The sequence below is a fragment of the Aphelocoma coerulescens genome, chromosome 8, assembly GCF_041296385.1.
Source record: "Aphelocoma coerulescens isolate FSJ_1873_10779 chromosome 8, UR_Acoe_1.0, whole genome shotgun sequence".
NCBI lineage: Eukaryota > Metazoa > Chordata > Aves > Passeriformes > Corvidae > Aphelocoma > Aphelocoma coerulescens.
This window is the reverse complement of record NC_091022.1, coordinates 16,327,871-16,349,903: the sequence shown is the minus strand read 5'-3', so window position 1 is coordinate 16,349,903 and position 22,033 is coordinate 16,327,871. Positions and strand designations below refer to the sequence as shown.

General features: G+C 37.1%; 1 protein-coding gene across 7 annotated transcripts in view; it reads right to left on the bottom strand.

The window, feature by feature from the left end:
• Positions 1–22,033, bottom strand: part of EVI5 (ecotropic viral integration site 5) — a 77,299-nt gene that overhangs the window by 12,976 nt on the left and 42,290 nt on the right. For all 7 annotated transcript variants that reach the window (XM_069022758.1, XM_069022762.1, XM_069022763.1 and 4 more), the window contains 4 exons: positions 21,557–21,715; positions 19,826–19,972; positions 16,993–17,088; positions 5,801–5,896 (listed from right to left, as the gene is read on the bottom strand). In XM_069022758.1, coding sequence (XP_068878859.1) covers positions 5,801–5,896; positions 16,993–17,088; positions 19,826–19,972; positions 21,557–21,715 — 498 coding nt within the window. The remainder of the gene's footprint in view (positions 1–5,800; positions 5,897–16,992; positions 17,089–19,825; positions 19,973–21,556; positions 21,716–22,033) is intronic.

The window sequence follows — 22,033 nt, the reverse complement described above, 5'->3', positions numbered from 1 at the left end:
TAATCCCTGCAAATGGACAAATGGCATAGAAAAATTGAAAATGGGCTATATCTTCAACATCCATATTCCTGCTTTCTAAGAAAAAAATGTCGTAAGTGAAGGAAGCACTGTTTCTGTATGTTGCTGTTGCCTTTCATAAAGCTGTCCCCTAACACAGCCAATACACATCTGCAGTCCCAAATTGTAGAGGCTACTTGCTTTTGTGAACTTCAACACATGTTTGGCAGAATTCAGCTTTTAATATGAAAGCTGTCATAAGATTAAACCAAATCCAAACCAAATTTGAAGTACTGTAGTATATAAAGATGAAAAACTGAAATTTAACAGCAAAACAAACACATTAAAGGATTCAAAGAGAGCCAAAAATCACCTAACAGTGTGACAAAGGCAAACTTTGTAAAGTTTCATGTGAAACAAACTTAAGCACTTTGTCCTAAATCACAAAGTCTGAAAGACTGGAAACCACTTGCTTTTGTCTCCAAAGGTGTCTTGCGGTCTGCCAGTGTAGTTTGTGGGTAAGCACATCAATTCTAATCTTCTGTACCACCCCTGTAATCTAGGTAACACATACAAGCCTTGCAACATCCAACAGGAAGCAGAGGCAGCTGCTGGGTAATATATATAATGTTACTGCACATACAGAGGGGTAGTGCATGAAATGCAGAACTTCAGCAGTTTATAAATCATTTAATTCCATTCAGTTTGAATTGAAAGGAAAAGGTGGGAAACTACAAACAACCTCCTCCTTAATTCTCCAGTATATGATTTGTGTTCAAAAGAATAACAGCTTGTTCAAGAGTCACAGTTTTTCTTAAACCTTCAAATTAATGGAAGCTTGTAACAGTCCAAACTTCCAAAGTATTCATTTCCACATAGCTTAACAGCTTTACTTTAGTACTACCTACTTAATGAGATATTCTCTTGAACAGTAAAAATGTTTTACAGAAGTTGCTTTCAGTTAACATTTCTGTATCTAATCAAAGGCAACTTCTGTGAAGCATCAGTAATCCTAATGCAGCCTGAAAGTGTCTAATCACAGTACAAATCTTGCAGTGTCTGTGTGCTCATGCCATTTGTGTTACATCAGTTAAAGCACATGAACTGGAAGGTCAAGTGACAGAATAGACTGATCGCTAGATTTTATTTCTCCTGTGCCAAACACAGGGGAACCAAGCTTCTGTACTTACTGACAAGAATAACACAAGTTGCTTCACAGAAGTTGCAGCCTATGATAAAGCATTTTAAGTTAAAATCCCACTAAGCTAGAAGTTAAGAATGCTGCAGAGATAGCTTTAACAATGGGAGGGAAATGGAGGAAGAAAGAAAATGCTAGGTGGAAAGACTTCAAATTAATGAAAAGAAGAAATGGCAACTGAACACAGGATTCTGAAAAGGCAAACAGTGTCTAATAGTACATATTAAAAGCTCTCAAAGAAGGTTTTATCATGACTTCCTGTTTGTGATGATCCTCAACATTTCAGGTTTTCACACTACTTTCAACCTTCAACAATAAAGTCCTAAGTCACAACCACCTAACAACTTTGTACCCTTAAATAAAGCAACTCAGCCAATAAGGAGAAAAGGAAGTACAGCACTTCATATACATGACTTATCACAGGATTAGCTACTAGCTAACTAGAAATACTTCAGTCAGAGTGTCCTCTCATTATGCATTAGCTGTTCTTTGAATTGATAAGTTATGTAAAAGATTACAGGATAGCTGTCAGTAACTTTCTAGGCAATGAGCACAAAACCAGATATGCTTACTAAAGTTCAAAATGCAAGTAAGTAGTAATTGATCTACATGTATTTGATTTCTGAGTGAAGTTATGGTTGCACTGAGGAATTTAAGAATTAATTCACTATTTTACATTACAAATTTTGCTCAATATTTAAATTCTAACCCATATTTGGGTGTTCAAGTCAGTGCAAAGAAAGAGGTGCATGTAAATACATTTAAGATAATGTGCACAGAACTGCAGAATTGTTAAGGTTGAAAAAGGCCTCTACAGAGTCCAACCACTAACCTAACCCTGCCGTGTTCACCACTAAAGCAGAAATTTACAGAAGTCTAAAAGTCTAGTAGAGCAGAAGTCTACAACTTCTTCTTACAAGGTTCTCAAAGCTCCGAATTTTGTCTGTTTGTTCTCCTGAAGTGTTCATCAAATATATGTTTAAAACTTACTCTGAAGTAGTCAATATTCAACTCAGCTTACCATGTTACAGAAATCCTCTGGTTAGGTATAAAAGGAATCAGGCAGGTAGTTTGTTAGAACGAGACGAAAATCCAATAATTCCATTTGTAGTTATTTTACTGCATTTGAATGGTAAGAAAAAAGGTGTATTTTTCTATTTAATTACCTTATACATTTAATACCAATGTGGCTCATTGATTCAACTTTGGGTGCCATACTACCAATTTCCAGTACTTGCAGTTTTATTCAGTAACAGGAACACAACTTGAATTGACTTCAAGTAAGTCTTCTTATAATATTATTTGAAAACTGACTATAGCATTAGTATTCCTAGATGAGTAATAAAAGCAGCTGAAATTTATCCTTCAGGCTGCAAGCTGCATTATATTTAAGAAGCATGCAAAATTTTGAGCTCAGAAAAAGATGACCAAAAATAATTCTATTTTTAAAAAGTTTTGTATATACTTACAAAAACTTCCAATCAATTACCCTTTGTAATCTGAGTCCATTGATTAATCATTTGATATAGCACGCAGAGTTGCAACACACTGCTGATTTAGTTACCCCATTGGAACGGGTGAGAGAAATATCTGAATACTAAGGGCCAAACTTTCCTCACTTAGTCAAGAAATGGTACAGCAGCAGCTTGGTGCACCTGTGCCATAGCAAACTCCCACCCCACCTTTTAGTGACAAATTCAGCTTTAGACACAGGGCAGTAATAGTGACTCTCTGCTGGCCTTATTGGTGTTCCTCACCGATACCCTAGATTGCCCTGTGCCTGGCTACTAGCCTGGCTTGCAAACACTGATAGCACAGTAGACCTTTACAAGAACTCTGCAGTCAGGATGGATCATGCTGTTGCCACAACTTGGTACCATCACCATCTGATGGATGATATCACAGAACAGAATTAAAGCATATAGCTCCTCTAGGCTCCACTGATAGAGAAACATACATTCACACTGCTGGCCAAAGGCATGAAATAGTATTTATCCAAAAGCCAGAATATGGACTTAGTCTGCAGTTACTTGTATTCAAGATAGGATTTGGTCATTATTTTGTTCCATCTTTCAGATGGAGAACCTGCAACTTTTCTGGTGTAAAAATATGTAAAAATGCAGTGCTGGAGAGGAAAAAAATGTTAAATACGCAGAATCAACATTGATGGCCATGCCTAGATGTTTCATCTTGTTTCACACGCATCCATCCCACTCCTATCTTAAATTATAACTTTTTCTTTCATTAACATTTGCATTTATGTGCAGCTTAAAGTTACACAATTACAATATATTAGAAGGCAACCATACAGTCACCAAGAGCTCTGTTCCTTTTCCAGTGCCTTTTACATGCTAACTAGTTGGGAGATTGTGGTTAGCATGTCACATACACCATCACCCTGTCTCCAGGAAGATGCATTTGCAAATGTGTAACGTTTCTTTTAGCTTTTGCAGAAGTAGAATCAGAAAGCATCTAGCCAAAAAACAAAGAACATGGTCATTAATGGATGTATGCATGAAGACACTTCAGTGCAGATTTAAGGAAGTTGTTTATTAAACTGGCATTGACTGAATTATACTTCTCCTAACATTTAGCAGTTGAGAGCAAACATTTTTGTCTCTTCCTGTTGCCATTTTCTTCAGATTTTGCTTTTTGAGGAAACACTGCAGGAAACACTACTTTCCCTCTTAAGATTTTATTTAAAAACTAGACAAATAGATACGTAACAGTAAGGGTGAAAGGGAAAAAGAAGTCATTAGTAAACAAAGACTTCCAGGCTTGAAGAAAGTCTGTAAAGAAACATGGAGAATGCTGCCAAGGTAGAACATGTCTGTTACATACAGAATTTCATAAAATCCTAGAATCACTAAAGTCAGAAAGTAAAATCTGTAAAATCATCAAGTCAAACCACTTCTTCTTACTGTTTCTATGTATGCTAAAATGATTTCCTTCCTATCGTGTTTACCTAGTTTGGAAATTAAAAATTTAGCCACCACAAAGCACATATTGGAAGAGGAGCACTCTTCTACATGGAATTACTCAAACTCTGCTATTACTGAAATTTATGTTCTTCATAGCATTTCCTTTCTGTCAAAGTGAGATGCTGATAATGATTTGTCTAGATTGAACTGTTTAGGAAATCACTGGTATTACTCAGAATTATCATTATTCTGTGAGCGTATGAACCTCATCTTCATTCCAACCTGTTCACATTAACTCATGCACATTAAAGATGTACAGTATTGCCTGCTTTCGTGACAATTCAGTTGCTCAGCCAGGCATATAACAAACTATTGTATAGACAAAATAATGCAACAGCTTTTCAACAGTAATTCTACTTTTCCCTGAAAGCACTGTTTCTTACCTTTTAAACTGACACTGAGCAGAGGAAAAAGTCAGAGGGAAAAGTGCCTTATTTTGTTCATAATGCAAAAATACACTAAATAGCTGGCTTTCTGGGAATTCTTCAAGCAAGCAACAAAGCAAACTAGCTAGAGTGCTTTAATGGAGAAAGCCAGGTTATTGATTTTTAAACCTGTTTTTAAGTGAGCTTAATGATTGGTAAAGGTGCTGGACTGATGGCCCTAGAGACTATCCTCAATCTATAACATAGTGATCTATAGCATAGACAACATACCAAGATCCTCAACTGTAAGTCTCAAGGGATTGATCCTAAAAGCTTGGATCTACTAAGATTGTTAGGAAAACACTACATCTACACTTAAAGAAAGGATGTGTTTGTTTAATTAAAGGAAAAAGGCAACAAACAATTAGAGTGAATTGCTCTACAATCCTATGGTTTAAGCAACACTTTCAGGGCTGTGTAGGAAAAGGCTATCGAAACAGAAGCAGACTCCACTGCAAAAATGACCAGGCATTTTGCACACAATGTAGTATTAGGTAAAAACATTTCTTCACAATGCAGCATGAACTGAAATGAGCCAGTGAGCACAGGAGTTACATAAGCCATCTCTGTTTCAAGACCTTCTGATCTTTTTTAACAGAAAGTTACTACAACTACTAGAGCAAGGAAGTTTGAAGACAGAAATTTCATAGATTGAAGGTTCTGACAGTTTAAAACTTAAAAATCTGTTAACTGATATTAAGCAAGCATCCTTTTTTTTTTAAGCAATCTCAGTATACTACCACATAAAATTCATCCTTGCAACAGCAAGAACCAAGAAATTTACTCATGGATTCTTCTACTTGCACAAATGAAGTTTAGTTTCTAATTACAGTAGCCTTAATAGTTGTACCAAATAAAGACATAAAGGGGCTTATTCTCATATATGCAGTTCCAAGTGGAGTAAATGCAACATGAATATGATCAACTCATTAATTAAAAAAATTAAGGAAAAAGCTGAGATGGAACATAAATGTCAATCTCATTTAACATCAAATCATGTAACTAAACACTCTTGTTCCCTTACATCCCAAGATAAAGGCAAGATTAATGAATTAGAGTATTATTGCATTCATTTAAAATAATGTACTTTGGCAAAAACAGGTACTGAAGATGTAATAACTATTAAATAAGCAAAACCTGCTACAGGTGAAAGGACAAAAGGTACAAGTGATCAGAGACTGTAGTATAATATCACTTACCTCATGATGCAGCTCATCTATCTGATCTTTCAGTTCTCTGATGTACTGGTTAGAATCCGATTTATTAAGCTGCCCTTGAATTTTTCCTTCTTCTTTCTGTTTTGGTTAAGAAAAGGAATCATATTCAAGTTATTCAAAGATCTACTATATCAAAAATCTTATTTTAACCGTCTGCATATTTTTGTCACAAACAGAAGCTCTTCCCAGATACCGCCCAGCACTTTCATTTGGTTGAAGTTACAGCAGGTATTTAGAGATGACAGTGGCTCAGACCAAGCTGACTCTCTCAATAGTACCAGGAAGGATGCTATGGTGGAGCATGAAGAATTAACAGCTTCACAGGTGGAATCCACATCCTATATATGTGAGATTGCATTTTAGTAAACCACTCCTACAGAATACTATGGAACATACCTTAGTGTACTTTATTTTCACTAATGTAAAGTTTACATTTAGCAACAAGACATTTCCTTTTGTCTCCAAGTAAACAAAACCATTCTTTCCTTGCATTGTGGGACATGCCCTGAGAAACACTACGTATGACAAGCTTTTTTCGTCCTGTAGGAAGAATTGTAACATCCAAAATATGGTGGTATTTGTCACGTAGGAGTTCCAGAGAGTATAAATGAAGAGAGAAATGTCCCCTAATACCAATGCTTCAAGAGGTATACAGAAAAACTGGCAAGTAAAAAGAGAAAACCTACCCAAACAAAAATACATGAAGAGGAGTATGACATTCCCCTCATTTGTCAACCAAATGCAGCTCCTACATTTCAGGATGCTTGAAAGGTTTCATCTGCACTGAATGCCTGCAGCACTGGTTTCCATCTTGTCCCTAAAGGGAATCCTAATGTCACTGAACCAAACTTGGCAGAACTGAGATAAATAATCACCCTGATGAGGAATGCACTCCATGTCTTCTGCTTGCTACTAATAAAATGCAGAACAACTCTGCTCTTAACTTTTTCCAGCGAAGTAATTTCTGAAGCAGCCACCAGCTCTAGAGAATGCAAGCACCTTGATTTTGTATAATTCTTTACCTTGACTGTAAATCACATACAAGAAGTATATTACAGAAATACAAATAAAATGGAAATATATTGTTTTTCTACCTATAGCTCATTTTGCTGAAGTTTTAATTACACTTGAAGAAAGCAAACAGTTTACTTAAACAGCCAAACTGAAAGTCATTTGCAAAGAGAGGTTAAATACCTTTTAGAATGAAAAGTGTTAACTGTTCTCAAAAATTAAGACAAAAAGCTTTAATGGAGAGGTCCCTTTAAAACACCCCTCTGAAATATACCCAGGACAGAACTTTGAGGAGAGATAACATGCTACCTTCCAAACCTTTTTCCTGAAGGAAGAGAACAATTTAGAACACTGTCAGTGTTGGCAGTATCAAAGCACTATCTCTTTTTTTGGGCTTTGTTTTTCTTGCAGTGAGGTATGCATTACAAAATAATTTTGTCATATTAATTCCCACAGTCTGTAACATGGAAGAACAAGATCCTTTAATGCATAATTCCATACTGAACCTAGTTTCCAAGGTAACCTATGGCTAAATTCACACACACACAAGTAGTATTAATATTAACAGTATTACTAATAGTTCCTGTCCTAAATAGTTAAAAAAATCCCAGCCATAGTCTAACCCCATCATCTCTCTCTACAAGAATGACTACTGGCCTATGAAACAAATGCAACATAACCTGCAGACTAAAAATACATCAGCATATGAAAAAATCTTCCTTGCTGTCAGACACTTAAGATTCCACACAATGAGAATGACCTGATCTCTTGATGTAGCAGGAATATATGGGAGAAATGCTTGTCTTAAGCCCTTTCCCTCTGTTTGAAACCTTGACTTTCCCACTTAAGCCTCTAATTCTATGGACTCTACTATGTCACTGTACAGTATGCAATCAAAATGCAACAGTAAAGCAAGATTTTAGCAGAAATAGAACAGAGGTGCCACAGTCCTTTTAAAACAGAAGTGTAATAAACAGCTGAGCTTACACAGAAACTGGGTGCACAAGAGGCCATGGAAACAGGCACTCCCAAGGTCAGTATAAACTAACAGCAGCAGCAGTAACATTTAGCAGGTTGGGATTGGCACACAAATAGCTGTTAGTGTCTATCATATGGGAATTACACACTTCCATTACATTTAAGTGGTTTTATTGTTACTTTTTATTCTAGAAACAGTACTGTAAAGTTAATGCAGATATTACAGAATAATTGTGTGTATATGCTCATGGAAGAACTGACTGTAGCTACAGTCAGTTGGAACTGAATGGAAGGCATAAGCCTGGCTTGCAAGATGCCCATTATTAGTGAAAGGCAAGTAACTTTCAGTTTTCCTTTCAGAACTACAGATTTTGTAGAGCTGGCAATTCACAAAAAAAAAAAAAAAAAAAAAAAAAAAGGAACCCTGCAATGGCATCTTCTACAAATATACTTTAAGAAAGGTCATGCTGTAACTTCCTCTTGCAACATTCAAAATACTAGGGATTGGAAGCTGATCCTTTTAACTTGCTGCAAAAAAAATCACATATTTCTAATTAAATAACCCCATGTTCTGTGGGCTACCAAGTCTGTCTGCAGTGGATAAATTGGGAAGAATGACATAGAAAAAAAAATAGGAAAAGGCATCAGAGTTTTCTTTACAGCTGCTGTTCATCTCTGACCAATAAAAAAAGATACAGTCTACTGAGTTGATCACACCATGTTCCTTTAAAGATGCTTATGCAAGTGTGGTAGCAAACCACTGGAAAACATGCAGGAGTCAGACACCAAAGCATTAAAATATATTTTAATTTCTATCAAAATCATCTAATTTAGAGAATAAATAATAAGTAGACAGCTGAAAGCTTCCATATATTTAATGAACAAAAAAAGTCCTTCAAAGTTTTATCTGTCATATTATTATTTGTAAGTTACCCAATATTCTTTAATATTCGAATGACTGATATTTCTTATCAATACATACATTTTTATACAACTACAAACTATTACCATGATCTTCCAAATTGTTTCACCTTCCAGTGACATTTCATGTTAGAAAGTAATCTGAACCTAATGCAAATAATTCCCACCCTCTGATGAGCATTCATTAATCAAAGGTAAATTTTAATGTAAGGAACTTAAATTTGGTAGTAATATTTTTTAACAGTAGATTTTCATTAGGGGAACTTGACACCACCATCCCTCCGCCTCCTTTTCTCCAAACTAAACAAGCCCAAAATCCTTAGCCACTCCTCACAGAACTTTCTTTTCAGCCCTTTCACCAGCTTTTTTAATTATTACCCTATAGACACCTTCAAGGACCTTCATATCCTTCTGAAATCGTGGGGCCCAGAACTGCACACAGTACTCAAGGTGAAGGCATACTACCAGTTACTACACAGGCACACTGACATAAGAAAAATTAAATTGCTTTCATGCAGCTTAAGTTCATTTAATGCTTCTAATTGTGGCATTTACTTTAGTAGGAACGAGACATTTCACTCTGCATTGGTTGTATACTGTGCTTGAATAGTTCTGTACTACTGCGCTCGAGCAACTTTGCACTTCTGAGGAAAGCACCCAGATCAACTGTATGGGTTCAAAACTGAATGTTACAACTCCACTTACAATTTAGAAGTCTTTAAGGTATGAATATCACACCTTTTGAAAGAGAATAGCATAAGCAATTACGTGTTTAATTTTTTTAAATCTAGAGTTATACACATAGGATGTGGGCTGCTGGTTTGGTTTTTTGGTGGTGGGCTTTGAAGGGGAGCACTATTACAGAAATCTGTGATACTTGGAGAGGTCACAACACAAAAACTAGCTGGTCGCTAGGCAAATAATAGTCATTTTAAATTTAAAATTAATACACAGAGAAAAAGTCAGATAACATGTCAATAAGCCAAGTGAGGGTATTATCAGAATTGCAAAATATTGAAAGCTAGCCAATTCTAGAATCTAGGAATTTGTTTGAAACATCCTGCAGTCACATGTGAATGAATCTTTAAATCCCTGGCATACTGCATCTGCATATTAGCACCACTGCAGTGCCTACCTCCTCTTCCCAGAAGGGTTTTTAGAAAAGCAATGCCAGCTGGTGTTGCACTGTAATTAAAGATGCCTCATCTCAGTTTCACTGCTTTTGAAGATTTGTAACTCCTCCCTTTATAGTCTCTTCCAACAGACCAGCTCCACCAGTACCACCAGGGTTAGAAATCTGTGTATCAGGGAAACAAACATCTTTGTGGCAGGTGTCACCTCTGCTCTAAGGACAAGTGCTTGTAACAGTGTACACAGCCAATCCAACCCCCTGCCCCAGAGGTTGTGTATAGAGTGGGAGTAGCACGGGCAGTGAAGCAGGAAATGAGCTCTGTAGATCAAAAAAACCCGCTGCTAAACCAGAACTCACTTAGGCCCCTTCACAGTTTTGGAACCTCTCTCCTCTCTCATCCTGCTGTGAAGTACTAGAGTGACTGTACTTGTGTGCATACCAAGAATTACACTGAGAGCTCCTGAGAAGAAAAATCTGCACCCCAAAAATTTGCTCCTTGAAATGAAGAAGAATTCTGTCCACCAAAAAGTATCAACTGAGAATCACAGTTTTCATATCACATTTAAATCCTCCTTTGTCTGGCTTTCTACAAGAAAAGCATCTTGCAAAGCAGCAGCTATTCTCAAAAAACTACCTGATGCCTACTGAGAACTCCTGAACATGTGGAGACCTTTCAAACTCAATCAGCATCAGGTCAGGATGTATAGCTGGCAACACAAGAGTGCAGAGACAGACTGCTTAAAAAAATACGCTGATTTAAAATACCCGAAACCATTACTGTATAATGGCCTCCCAAAATCAAGTTTAGTACTCATAATAAAAAAGGGTTTCTACAACAAACAAATCACCAGGAACCACCTGAAAAACACTGGAGGCCTTAAGCCAGCTTCTGCTGCCCGATGGAAATTTAAGATACAGAAGATCAGTGTAATCAAATTCTAGTTGCAGGTGTTTCATCCCAAGAGGTGTACAAGTTTTCTAAAACACTCAATTATCACAACAGAATAGGAAAGGAAATATACATCAACAAGAAAATCAGCCATTTTAAATAATAAGAAAACATCTAGGGTTGTTTTCACTTTAATAACTGTGAACTTAAAAACACAGAAAAAAAATGGTTTCATAGGCAGTCAGAATCCAGGCATGCTCAACAGTTGCTCTTCCTCAGATAACATCTTTACTAAAAATGACTGGAAGTTAGGATGTCTCCCTAACACCCTTAATTTGATCTTTTCTGTCCTAGAAATATTTACATGGTAACAACTTGCCTCAGCCTCTTTTCAGGAGAGGCTTTAAAATTATTACTCTGTGGCAATAGACACTGCATTAAAAATGTAAATGAAGTGTATTCAGAAGGGTAGATGTGGTAACTACTGTCCTTTCAGTGACTTTATAGTGACTCATTCTAGACTTTCAAAAAACACATCACTAACATCTCACACCAGTATTGATAAGAGTAAAAAAGGGTTTCCTGTAATTTGAAAAGATGGAAACAATTTCTTTACTGAACAGTCAGTACTTGGAAAAGTTATTAAACAGAGGTCATAGAAAGGCTTCATTCTAAAGAAATAGTGCTAAAAGTTTAAATCATGGGGAGATTACTAGCACAATAATGGACTTCCTTTACAGTTGTTCTCAAAGCCGCTTTGACAGGGTTAGAGATAGGGTAAATGTGACAAAATTCTCTGAATCTGCCAGGAAATACAGCAGGAGGAAGTGATGTTACTGCCTGTCCAGATCAACCTAACAAAAAGAAGAATTAATTCTTATGGATATTTTTTGCTTTAAGATTACTCAGGTGTAAAACCAGTTTTTCATATTACAGGTATGCTCTCTATCGCCCAACTCAAATCAGCCATGGATAATTTAAAGAGGATACTACAAGTCACCAGCTTGCATAGAAATGGAGGAAAAGGGATTAAGCTGCCAAGCAGAGGCTACAGCTGCCCCACTCTGCTTCCTCAAACAGCCTACGCTTCCACTGGTCTACTGCTCCTCACCCTAGGCAGCTGAGTGACTGCAGCTTGTAACTGATTTTACCTTGTCTGAATTTTTCTATTCTTCCTTCAATTATTGCAGGGAAAACCTTAAAAAACCAAAACAGAAACAACATCAACGGACCAACAGGACTGCCTATATGCAATCAGAAGGAACACTTGCTAATTAATAGGCCAGAAATATTTGCTTGCTGCAGTTTGAAGCTATCAGTTCAGCTGAAAACAAGAAAGACTACCTTCCCAAGGAAGCAAACCTGAAGCTTTGCTGATTGACTATAGATACAGAGGGAGACAACATCCATTCCTTGGCTCTTTCGTCTTGGGAAAGGATGGGACAAACAGGATCAGACTGCATGCAACCTGACCAGGACAAGCCATTTAGCTGTAGGGTGTACATCTCTAGCCTTTGTGAGAAAGTGAAGCTGCACCATGAATACTGTGTTCTGTTTTGGGACCCTCAGTACAAGACAGACATTGAGGTGCTTGAGCATGTCCAGAAAAGGGCAACAGAGCTGGTCTGGAGCAAAAGGCTTACAAGCAGCCGCTGAGGGAGCTGGGGGTGTTTAGTCCAGAGAAAAGGAGGCGGAGGGAGACCTTATCACTCTACAACCATGTGACAGGAGGTTATAGCAAGGTGTGGGTCAGTCTCTTCTCCCAGGTAGCAAGTGAAATGACATGAGGAAATGGCCTCAAGTTGCCTCAGGTAAGGCTTAGATTGAATATTAGGAAAAATTTGTTTACGGAAAGGGCTGTCAAACATTGGAACAGGCTGCCCAAGGAAGTGGTTGAGTCACCATCCCTGGAGGTATTTAAAAGACATGTCAATGTGGCACTTAGGATCATGGTTTAGTGGTGGACTTGGCAATGCTGGGTTAACAGTTGGACTCAATTATCTTAAAGGTCTTTTCCAACCTAAATGATTGTATGATTCTATGTAAGCTTCTCCCCAGTGTAGAAATACAAAAAATAGAAGCCCAGCCATCCAAAAATCCATCCTTCATCTGTTAATAAATTGCTCAAATGTCCTGCCCAAAGCCCAGAAACCTGCCAAATACATCCAAGTCATTTTTGGGAAGGGATGCCATCCAGAGGGACCTGAACAAGGGCCCATGGGAACCTCATGAGGTTCAATAAGGCTACACCTGCGTCAGGGCAAACCCTCATATCAGTAGATGCTGGGGATGAATGAATTAAGAGCAGCCCTACCAAGAAGGACTTGGGGGTGCTGGTGGTTGAGAGGCTGGACATGAACTGGCAATGTACACTTGGAGCCCAGAAAACCAAATGTGTCCTTGGGCTGCATCAAAAGCAGTGTCGGCAGCAGCTCAAGGGAGGGGATTCTGCCCCTCTACTCCATGCTTCTGAGACCCCAGCTGGGGGGGTCCCCAGCACTGGAACAACATAGACTTGGTGTAGTGAGTCCAGAGGAGGCCATGAAGATGATCAGAGGGCTGGAGCACTTCTAGGAAGACAGGCTGAGAGAGTTGGGGCTGCTCAGCCAGGAGAAGAGAAAGCTCCAGGGAGACCTTAGAGCCCCTTCCTAAAGCAGCTACAAGAGAGCTGGAAGGGAACTTTTGACAAGGGCGTATAGTCATAGGCCAACAGGGAATGGCTTTAAACTGAAAGTGGGTTGATTGAGATTGAATATTAGGAAGAAATTCTTTACTGTGAGGATGGTGAGGCAACCTGGTCTAGGGAAAGGTGTCCCTGCCCATGGCAGGGAGACTGGAAAAAGATGATCTTCAAGGTTCCTTCCAATCCAAGCCATTCTGTGATTATGTGTTTGCCTCCCAAACATAAACTGAACTGGCAAGTGAGAGAAAAATAACAACAGAGAGGAGTAAACAAAAGCTGACAAAGTAAACTTTTGTTTCCACATAACAGGGTTATAACATCAGGGCTTTCCTTTGTCACTTCTAGGGCTTAGGTATGTGCAATGTAAGTTAAGCTTCAGTTGTATTTCAATTCTATGCTATTTTTGGTAAAGAAAGACCTAGAATATCCATCACGTATTGGACAACTCATTGCATTTCAATATACTTACACAGGAGTTTAAAAGCTCAGCATCATGATGTGAATGCTCAAACAGGGCAAGGTGACATTTAGATTATATTAAGAAATAACTTCTTAACATCATAATAAACTGACAACTTGTTGCAGAATTACATCTATTATTGAATGGTAGTTCACTCTCCATCCCTGTCATTATTACTAACCAAAACTAAGAGTGACCCAGAAACTGTGATTTAAATCTAGCATGTGTATGTGTCATGTCAGATCAGTTTGTATGTGGGAGTAGTGATACTCTGCATTACAAATTTAACATCACTGTCTTGCACCTACACCTACACAAACATTTAAAAGAAAACCTTGCAATTTAGGTTAAGCATTGCTATGGCCCACGTGGACCTGGCAATGAATCCCTTAAGCTTCTCAGAAAAGCACCACCCCCTCAAAAAAAAGGGAAGGTTATGTGGTAGGCTAGCTTCCTCCCTTCATTTTTATCGGCTTTGAAACAGCCTGACAGGCAAGATCTATTTGTGATGCTCCGTGCATCTGTACTTTAATTGTGATACCTATGCTGCAAGACTGGCTAAATGTATTTCTGGTATTAAATATTGCATTTCAAGTCATTAAGGCAAGTCCTGATTAAAAGGGCCTCTGCTTCCCACATCAGGTGACAGCAATTACAGCAACAAGCTGAACAGAAGAGAATAGGAGGCAGCTCTTTCTCCAGTGAGGAAGAAGTTACATAAATTCCTTAAATTTCCTTAAAAAGTGGCTTTTGTTTAAGCCCTGTTATCAATTGCATGTTTTATAGTTTATAAGCTTTGGGAATTCAGGATTTCCAACTTCATTATTACATTTTTCTGGTGGAGGTGTTTCAAAGGCTTTTGACCATGAGTACCCAAAAAGGAAGTTTTGATCCTAAGTTTCATATTTGCAGGCAAAACACACTGATCAAAAATATCTGCTTAGACTCTTAAAAAAACCCCAACCTATCATAGTTCAATAAAAGCATTTCAAGTCACATCTACAGTATATCAAAAATAACATTAGCAGAACTTATTTCTGCTAAATAATTTGTTTTACATATTATAAACTTTACACTCAAAATCTGTATTTCACAGTTGAAGAAGTTATCTTTCATGCTAGTGTAAGTTAGAGATCAGAAGTTCACCAAAAACCTAACAGTGCAAACTCATCAAATGAATGTGAACTTCAGCCACAAAATTACTTCATTCTCCACACTGTATACAAAGAAAGCACAGCCACTCTCACTTCTGTGAAGAAAATCAAGAAATTTACTAAGATCAAACTCAAGAAATCATTAGCAGGTGATAATGTGAGAACACCATAAAGATTGGAACTGGAAATGCACTTTGGAAGGAAACAAAAAGCCTAGAACAATAAAAGCATAACTAGAACTTGCAGTGTGCAAAGTAGTACTTGTGAAAAGGAAGGAGAGATGATGTGGATAAACAACTGAACATGAGGGAGTGCAATATTACAACAAAACAGAGACTGTGTGATCTTTGGATGTATTAGCCAGAATCATGAAATAGATTACTTTTCTGCACTTCTTTTATGTCTCACAACAACATATTATAAAAATCTGCATGCAATTCTGGGATCCCTAACTTAAGCAGAAATATGAAAAGGGAATAGGGGAGAGCAATAAAATGATGGAGCATGGATGATTTGATGAGTCAAACAACAGAAAACTAAGTCAGATGTATTTACACTAAAAAGTGAACACAATATGAATTGTGTGAGAGCCATCCAAAAACTCCCAACTGGGCATTAGGGGGTTCACCATTTCATAAGATCCCAACCACTTTTTGAGAGATGTGTATCAATCAAATAATGGAAGTAGGATGGCATTTGAAGTCTGTGCTAAAGTAAAAATAATGCAAAATGAGTAGTACTCACTTCTCACCTACAAAATCACATTGTTTGAAGTAACCTTTAAACTTCCCCGTTTCTTTTTTTAAAAATGTTAATTTGAGTAGAAGATTGACCTTAACTCAGCTACTCTCTTGGTATCTTACTAGATGATAAATGATTCAAATGCAATGCTTACTGTACTTATCTAGGTATTTCTAATGTACTGATCACAGCATTATCTAAGCATTATACCATTTAGAGAAATGGCTGCTCTAACTTTTAATGGATATAGTGCCTTCTGCACTAGAGGAAATATAACAAAAATTCTTTATGCAAGCTCAATGAAATTTATTTGCACATTCCATATATGAAGAGATGAAAAAGATACAACTAGTTGAGAAATCATAGGGAAAAGGTGGCTTTGACACAATACAGTAAAATCACCTCAAAGGAAAGATTTCAGAGGGAAGAAACACAATAGCAACACCAGGTTTTAAAAAAAGTAAACCAGAGAGTAACTAGCTTATAACTTAATAAAAATAACCAAGAAAAACTCTGCAGCAGAATTCAGACAGGACAACAGTATATGAGTATAGAAAGGTCAGACTACAGTAAGACATCATGATTTCCCAAAGCCAAGAAAATATAAAGAACAGTAATTTCTGGTTTTCTCATCAAGGGAAAAGCAAGTTCATGGGATGGTGAAAGCTCCAGAAGGAACTGAAAGAGTAAGGAACAACACAGAGGCCAAAGGATGCATCTTGAGATCCTACGGTGACATGGTAGCAGTAAATAGTTCTGGTTTTAAGATTTACATAAAAGGAGTAAGAGTTTTACAATAAATCCTTCAATACTGATCATAGCAGAAGAGTAGTCAAAGGAAAAAATATGGTTGCTGGAATCAAAATGTATGCATCTTTTTATGGGCAGAGGATGTTTTCAATCTTGTCTATTAATTGGTAAGAAGTACCAATTACAAGAAAAAAAACAAAACAGAAATCAGAGTTTAAAAAGAGTATTTTGCCTTTAACGTGGTATTTGTACAGAAGGAATTATTAACAGCTCACAAGTATGCACACAAGGTAGATTTAAGGCTTTGCTTATATAGGAATTCAGCAATATAGCATTATCCCACTTGGCCCTGTATTTACAGTATGCTAATAAAGAAACACAGAGGAAGAAAAAACTTCACTAAGTACAAAATCTAATCAGTATCAAGTTTCACAATTAAGGCCATCGCTTGTTACCTGGATTTCTAATTCAGCAATATGCTGCTGGAGTTCTGCCACAGCTGCAATGCGGTCTGCCTCACGGAGCCGTACTGCCATCACTTCTTCTTTACTCTGAAAGAAGTCAGAAATGGGAGCTAGCTAGTACCAGTTTTAGCTGATTAAAAACTGGGCACTGCTTTTACCCAAAATCCTAAGTAGAGAAAACTTAATACACTGCTGTGAAAGGACCACTATTCTAAGAACTCAATTTAATTTTAACCCATAGGAGTATGTAATAATCTAATATAAACTCTAAAGTATAATAATCTAAAAAAAAAAAAAAAATCTGTGCAGTTTTGAAAACTTGCTGTTATCAATTTCCAGGTCCAGAAAACGTTCTTGTTTTCCAGAAATATTATACTGTAAATTAAGAAAAAGAATAAACATAATTAAAAAAACAGCTCATGCTTTAATTTTGGACTTTATAGAAACAGCAAAGCTACACAAGAGTTAGTTATTTCATCATTTCCTTTGTCCTAAAATATAAAAGAAAAATGAAACAAAAGGAAATGCATTCTCAACCTCATTTAGTCCAGCTATCTTAGTCACAGTATACAACAAAGACAGTTTAGAATAAAATACTAATGCACATAACCTACAATTGGCCTCCCACTGTAAGTTTAACCTACAGGTCTGTCTATAAATGATAGGTAATTTGAGTTTGAACAAGAGAGAAAGAAATGTCCTGTTTTATGAGGCAAGTCCTCAAGACTTCAGAGCAGTAAACAGTATTACTGTCAGGAGCCTGGTACAACCACAGAGTGAAAGCAGTGTTAGATAATTAGTGAGCAGTACTATCAGCTGAAGAGCAAACAGCCCTGCAGAAAAGACAGATTAGGCTCAGGTACACCTACTTTTATAGCAGACTGGCGTAACTAAACTGCATTTACTGCAAATCAGTTCCAGTACTTCAGTTATTTTAATGTGTGCTTCACACTAACAGTACTCAGCCACCCCTCATTAGACAGTATGGTTGAGATCAAATCAAATATATCAAAGCTTATCTATAGAAGCTACTTCAAAACATGCTATTTGTTTGGGTTATTTTTTAAAAAAATATTCCCATAACAGAGGTGTATCATCCACAGGATCCAATTAACTTCATTTGTAATCAGTGGAGGCCATTTCAGAGAAATCTATCGTGCTAGCCAAAGTTTAGCCATTCTTGCTAAATTCTGTTGCATGATTGTTCAAATGAAGGCAAACCGACAAGTCCACAGGATTGCATGTATTTAACTGAAAGCTGAAGGAAAGACTGGTTTGGTTTGACTTTGGTATCAGAGATGAATCAATAGTGTTGCTCTAGATGGCACTGATGCTTTATCTCAAACAGAGCATGTTCTCAATAATTACCACAGAAATTGATATGGTAGGAAAGACAAGACTGGGTGGGGGCACAAATCTTATGTTGCAAATTCTTTAGCACAACTGATTAGAAAGATCAGTGGTGAGTTTCAAGAAACGATTGGAAATTGAGTCCTTGCTCTAGAAGCAGTAGTCAGATAAAAAGGGAAAAACATAACAATACACACTAGTGACAAAAACAGTTGCCATACAGGTGGTATGAGATGCAACTGGCTACAAAAATTTTAACTTCTGCTTAAGCATTTCAAGCCATCTTTTAAAAGAAAAATACAAGCTCCTGAAATAAGATACGAGTTTGTTATGCATAAAACAACTGGGGAGTAGGAAATCCAAGTATTTTTTTTGAGGCAGTAGAATATTGCTACCTAGCCAAGACAAAAATAAAATTAGAGCATGATTTTAAACAACTTGAAAAAACAGGAAGAAAAAAACCAAAATCAGTTACTAATAGAATCAGGAATAATTGTTGTTGTTTCTGATATATAATGAAATATTACTTGTAAAACATCTTACAGTGTAAATTGTAATCTCTTTTCTATTGGCTGCAAAACAAGTTTCAGGACCTAATGTTAGTGTATGTCAGTAAAGATGCTTCACCAGCTATTGACCATAGCTACTTTCAGAGAATTTCTAAAGAGTATGACTGGTGTTCTGTTACTGTTACACTTTTCTCTAGCCCATGTTAGAACATTGTTCTACAAGTGTATTATCCCACTGAGAACAGTTGTGTGCTAACTCATTAATCAGGTTAGAGCATATTGCTCTCTTTATAGTCAACATAAAACAGAATGCTGACTACATACTCTCAATCCTCAGTCTCTTAAGGATTAATGAGCCCTTTCAGTATCAAAAAGCAATCAAACAAAGTAAGTTATGGGTTATATGAAAAAGACATCACTAAGATTGTGATTATTAAAAAAATCAGTAAAAATAATCTCAGTATTAAAAAAATAGTACTTAGGAAACCAGAGATCATGGCAAACAAGAAAGTCAGTAAAAGCCATTTCTTCTAGCTAAGATTCAGTGTCTTTTTTCCTAAAAGCTTGTGATGGAGTTTAATGAGTCAGCAGAAGTCACCTCTTTGCTGCACTGTGGATTTGGGTCCCACTAGAAACAAGTGAAACTAGCAAGACAGCAAAAAAAATGAAAACCTGAAAGAGTCTGTTGTTGAGGTGTGTCTTTTTATATTATACACAGACACTTTTCTGAGCAGAACCATGCTTTAAAGTTAAACTTTATCTTTGTGGAACCAGAAAGAATCAGCTCTGTCAAAACCTCAAGTGGTTTTTGTGAGATGGTAAATTCAAGATTATATTGTCAAAATCAGTAAAAAGAATTTTGTTTTTATGATTTATGCTTCTCAGTTAAGACACAATCTTATCCAACAATGGCAGACAAGACTAAAATATACATATATATTAGCACTTCTCAGGATATTGTTTACCTTGCATTCAATCTCTGCTTGTCTACGTTTTGCTTCATTCAACTGAGCCAGAAGTCCTTTGTTCTGTGCAGAAAGATACTGCACCTTCTCCTGTAGGCTGGTAACCTCTTGCTCTGCCCTTCGCAAATGATTACTATTGATCTGATTCTGAAATTCATGACAAAAAGGGGAAACAAAATACATGTTAAGGGAAGGTTATTAATCTAACTCCCTGAAGTCTGACAAAACAGACTTAGAGATCATTTACCATAAAAAACTTTTGATGAAAAAGCATTCAGAGTTTTCCAAGTGTAATCAGAAGAGTTTGCATGACATTTTGTTTATGACCAGGATATTCAAATTGTTCTTGAACAACAGATGACTCATTGTAAGAACATTATTGCAAAGCTCCAATAGATCTGTTTTTCCCAATTTGTTGCCTAGGTAAGGCAGATTTTGTGAACTTGTATCTCAGGTACACTATGCATCCAGGAAAGATCAGGTATGTCAGAAATACTGTGCATGCTTTTCTGTCCAGTGAATTCCTGAAAGCAACACGGCACCTTAGCTGATATCAGTGCACAAGTACATGTCATAGCACTTGTACCTGAAGCTGTGCACACCATACCATGAGAATGGCATTTCTCTCAGATGACAGCTAAACAGCATAAGCACATACAAAGACTCGATGTGTAACACTGAAGTGAGAAGTACCTCAATAAATGTAAGCCAGACAGCAGACTCTCTATGCCCCCTACTGACCAAAACAATGTTGACACCTCAGTGAAAATACTACAAGGTAAGGCAAGAAGAAACTTAAGCAGTTGGTATAAAGTGATGCCTCTGTCAGAAAGAAGCCTTCATATGCCTTGCAGCTGGTTTATCTCTCTTCAATAGCACGTCCTTACATGTTCTCTTGGTTTCTGGAATTGCTGAACCTTGTAAAGTAAAGCTGTTGTTCGTTTAGTTTTTTGGATGCATAGATCTCTTTCAAAAAAGTTACATTTAGCAGGTATTTGATGGGAAGATTTCTTAGAAGTCTATTAAAAATCCTTCTCAATCATCAGCACACGGTGCTTACTAACTTGAGTGAAAGTTTACTAATATAATATGAACTCACCACTTTAGTGCACTTTCATTTCAGGTGCTTAATAGTTTTACAAAAAGAATCTTGGCAATCAAGGTACGATTGTCTTTTCTGCACAAACCTCAGCAGGGGTAACCAATGCTTTTCTAGTCTGGCACATAAAAGGCAAACCTCGTGCTAAAAAACCCTGACCAATACACAGCTGCTTTGCTGAGTTCACAGCTTAGTAACCAGATTCATGACCTCAGCAGAAAATCTAGTATCAGCAATGTCACCTAAAGAAAGCACACGCTGCCATCTAAACATTGCTATTATCAGAATTGCCAATTAGATTTGTGAAATTTAAAACACCTTAAACATACTTTTGTTGTTATTACACCTGTTAAAATTTAATTAATTAAGACGCACACACATTCAGAATCTACCAACTAATCCAAATGAGAAATTCAGAAAGTATAATCCTGGAAAATATTAAAGAGGAGACAATAAAGTTGTACTGTGTGCACTAGAGTCTCCCATCCTCGTCTAACAAGTAAAAAGACCCCGCATTTTGAAACTAAAGTCCTGCCTGTAGACAGTGAAGATCCTCATCAGGTATCATACCTGGTAACACCAAACTTCCAGCAACCAGCTCAATTCACATGTACTAGCATTCAGTAACATACCTGTGTTTCCATCTCCATCATTCTTTGTTTGGTCTCTTTCAGTTCAGCCTGAGTTTCTGCTTCTCTCAGCCGCACTGTCATCAGCTCATCCTGTAGCTCATTCACTGCATTTTTTCTCGGAGGATCTTTCCATCTTCCAGTGGTACGAGCTAGATGACGCTAGAAAAAACAGCATGCTTTTGCTGATACTGCCTGATCCTTCCTGGTGTTTCCTTACTTCACTTAAGGTCTCAGAGTTATATGGGGACAAATAGCTAGAGTTCTCCTGTTGATCCTAAAAGCTAGAAATCCATGGAAACTTACTGGTTTTAAAAATAGACAAAAAACTGAACACATTAATTCCCAACTACAGTAAGTCCGTGAATTTCAAGTATATCCTGAGACTTTTGTCTCTTTCTAGCCCTTTTTAACATTTAGCAAAGTAGGAGTACTGATAAGGTACTTCCCTCCAACCATTACAGTTACCTGGTAGCACAG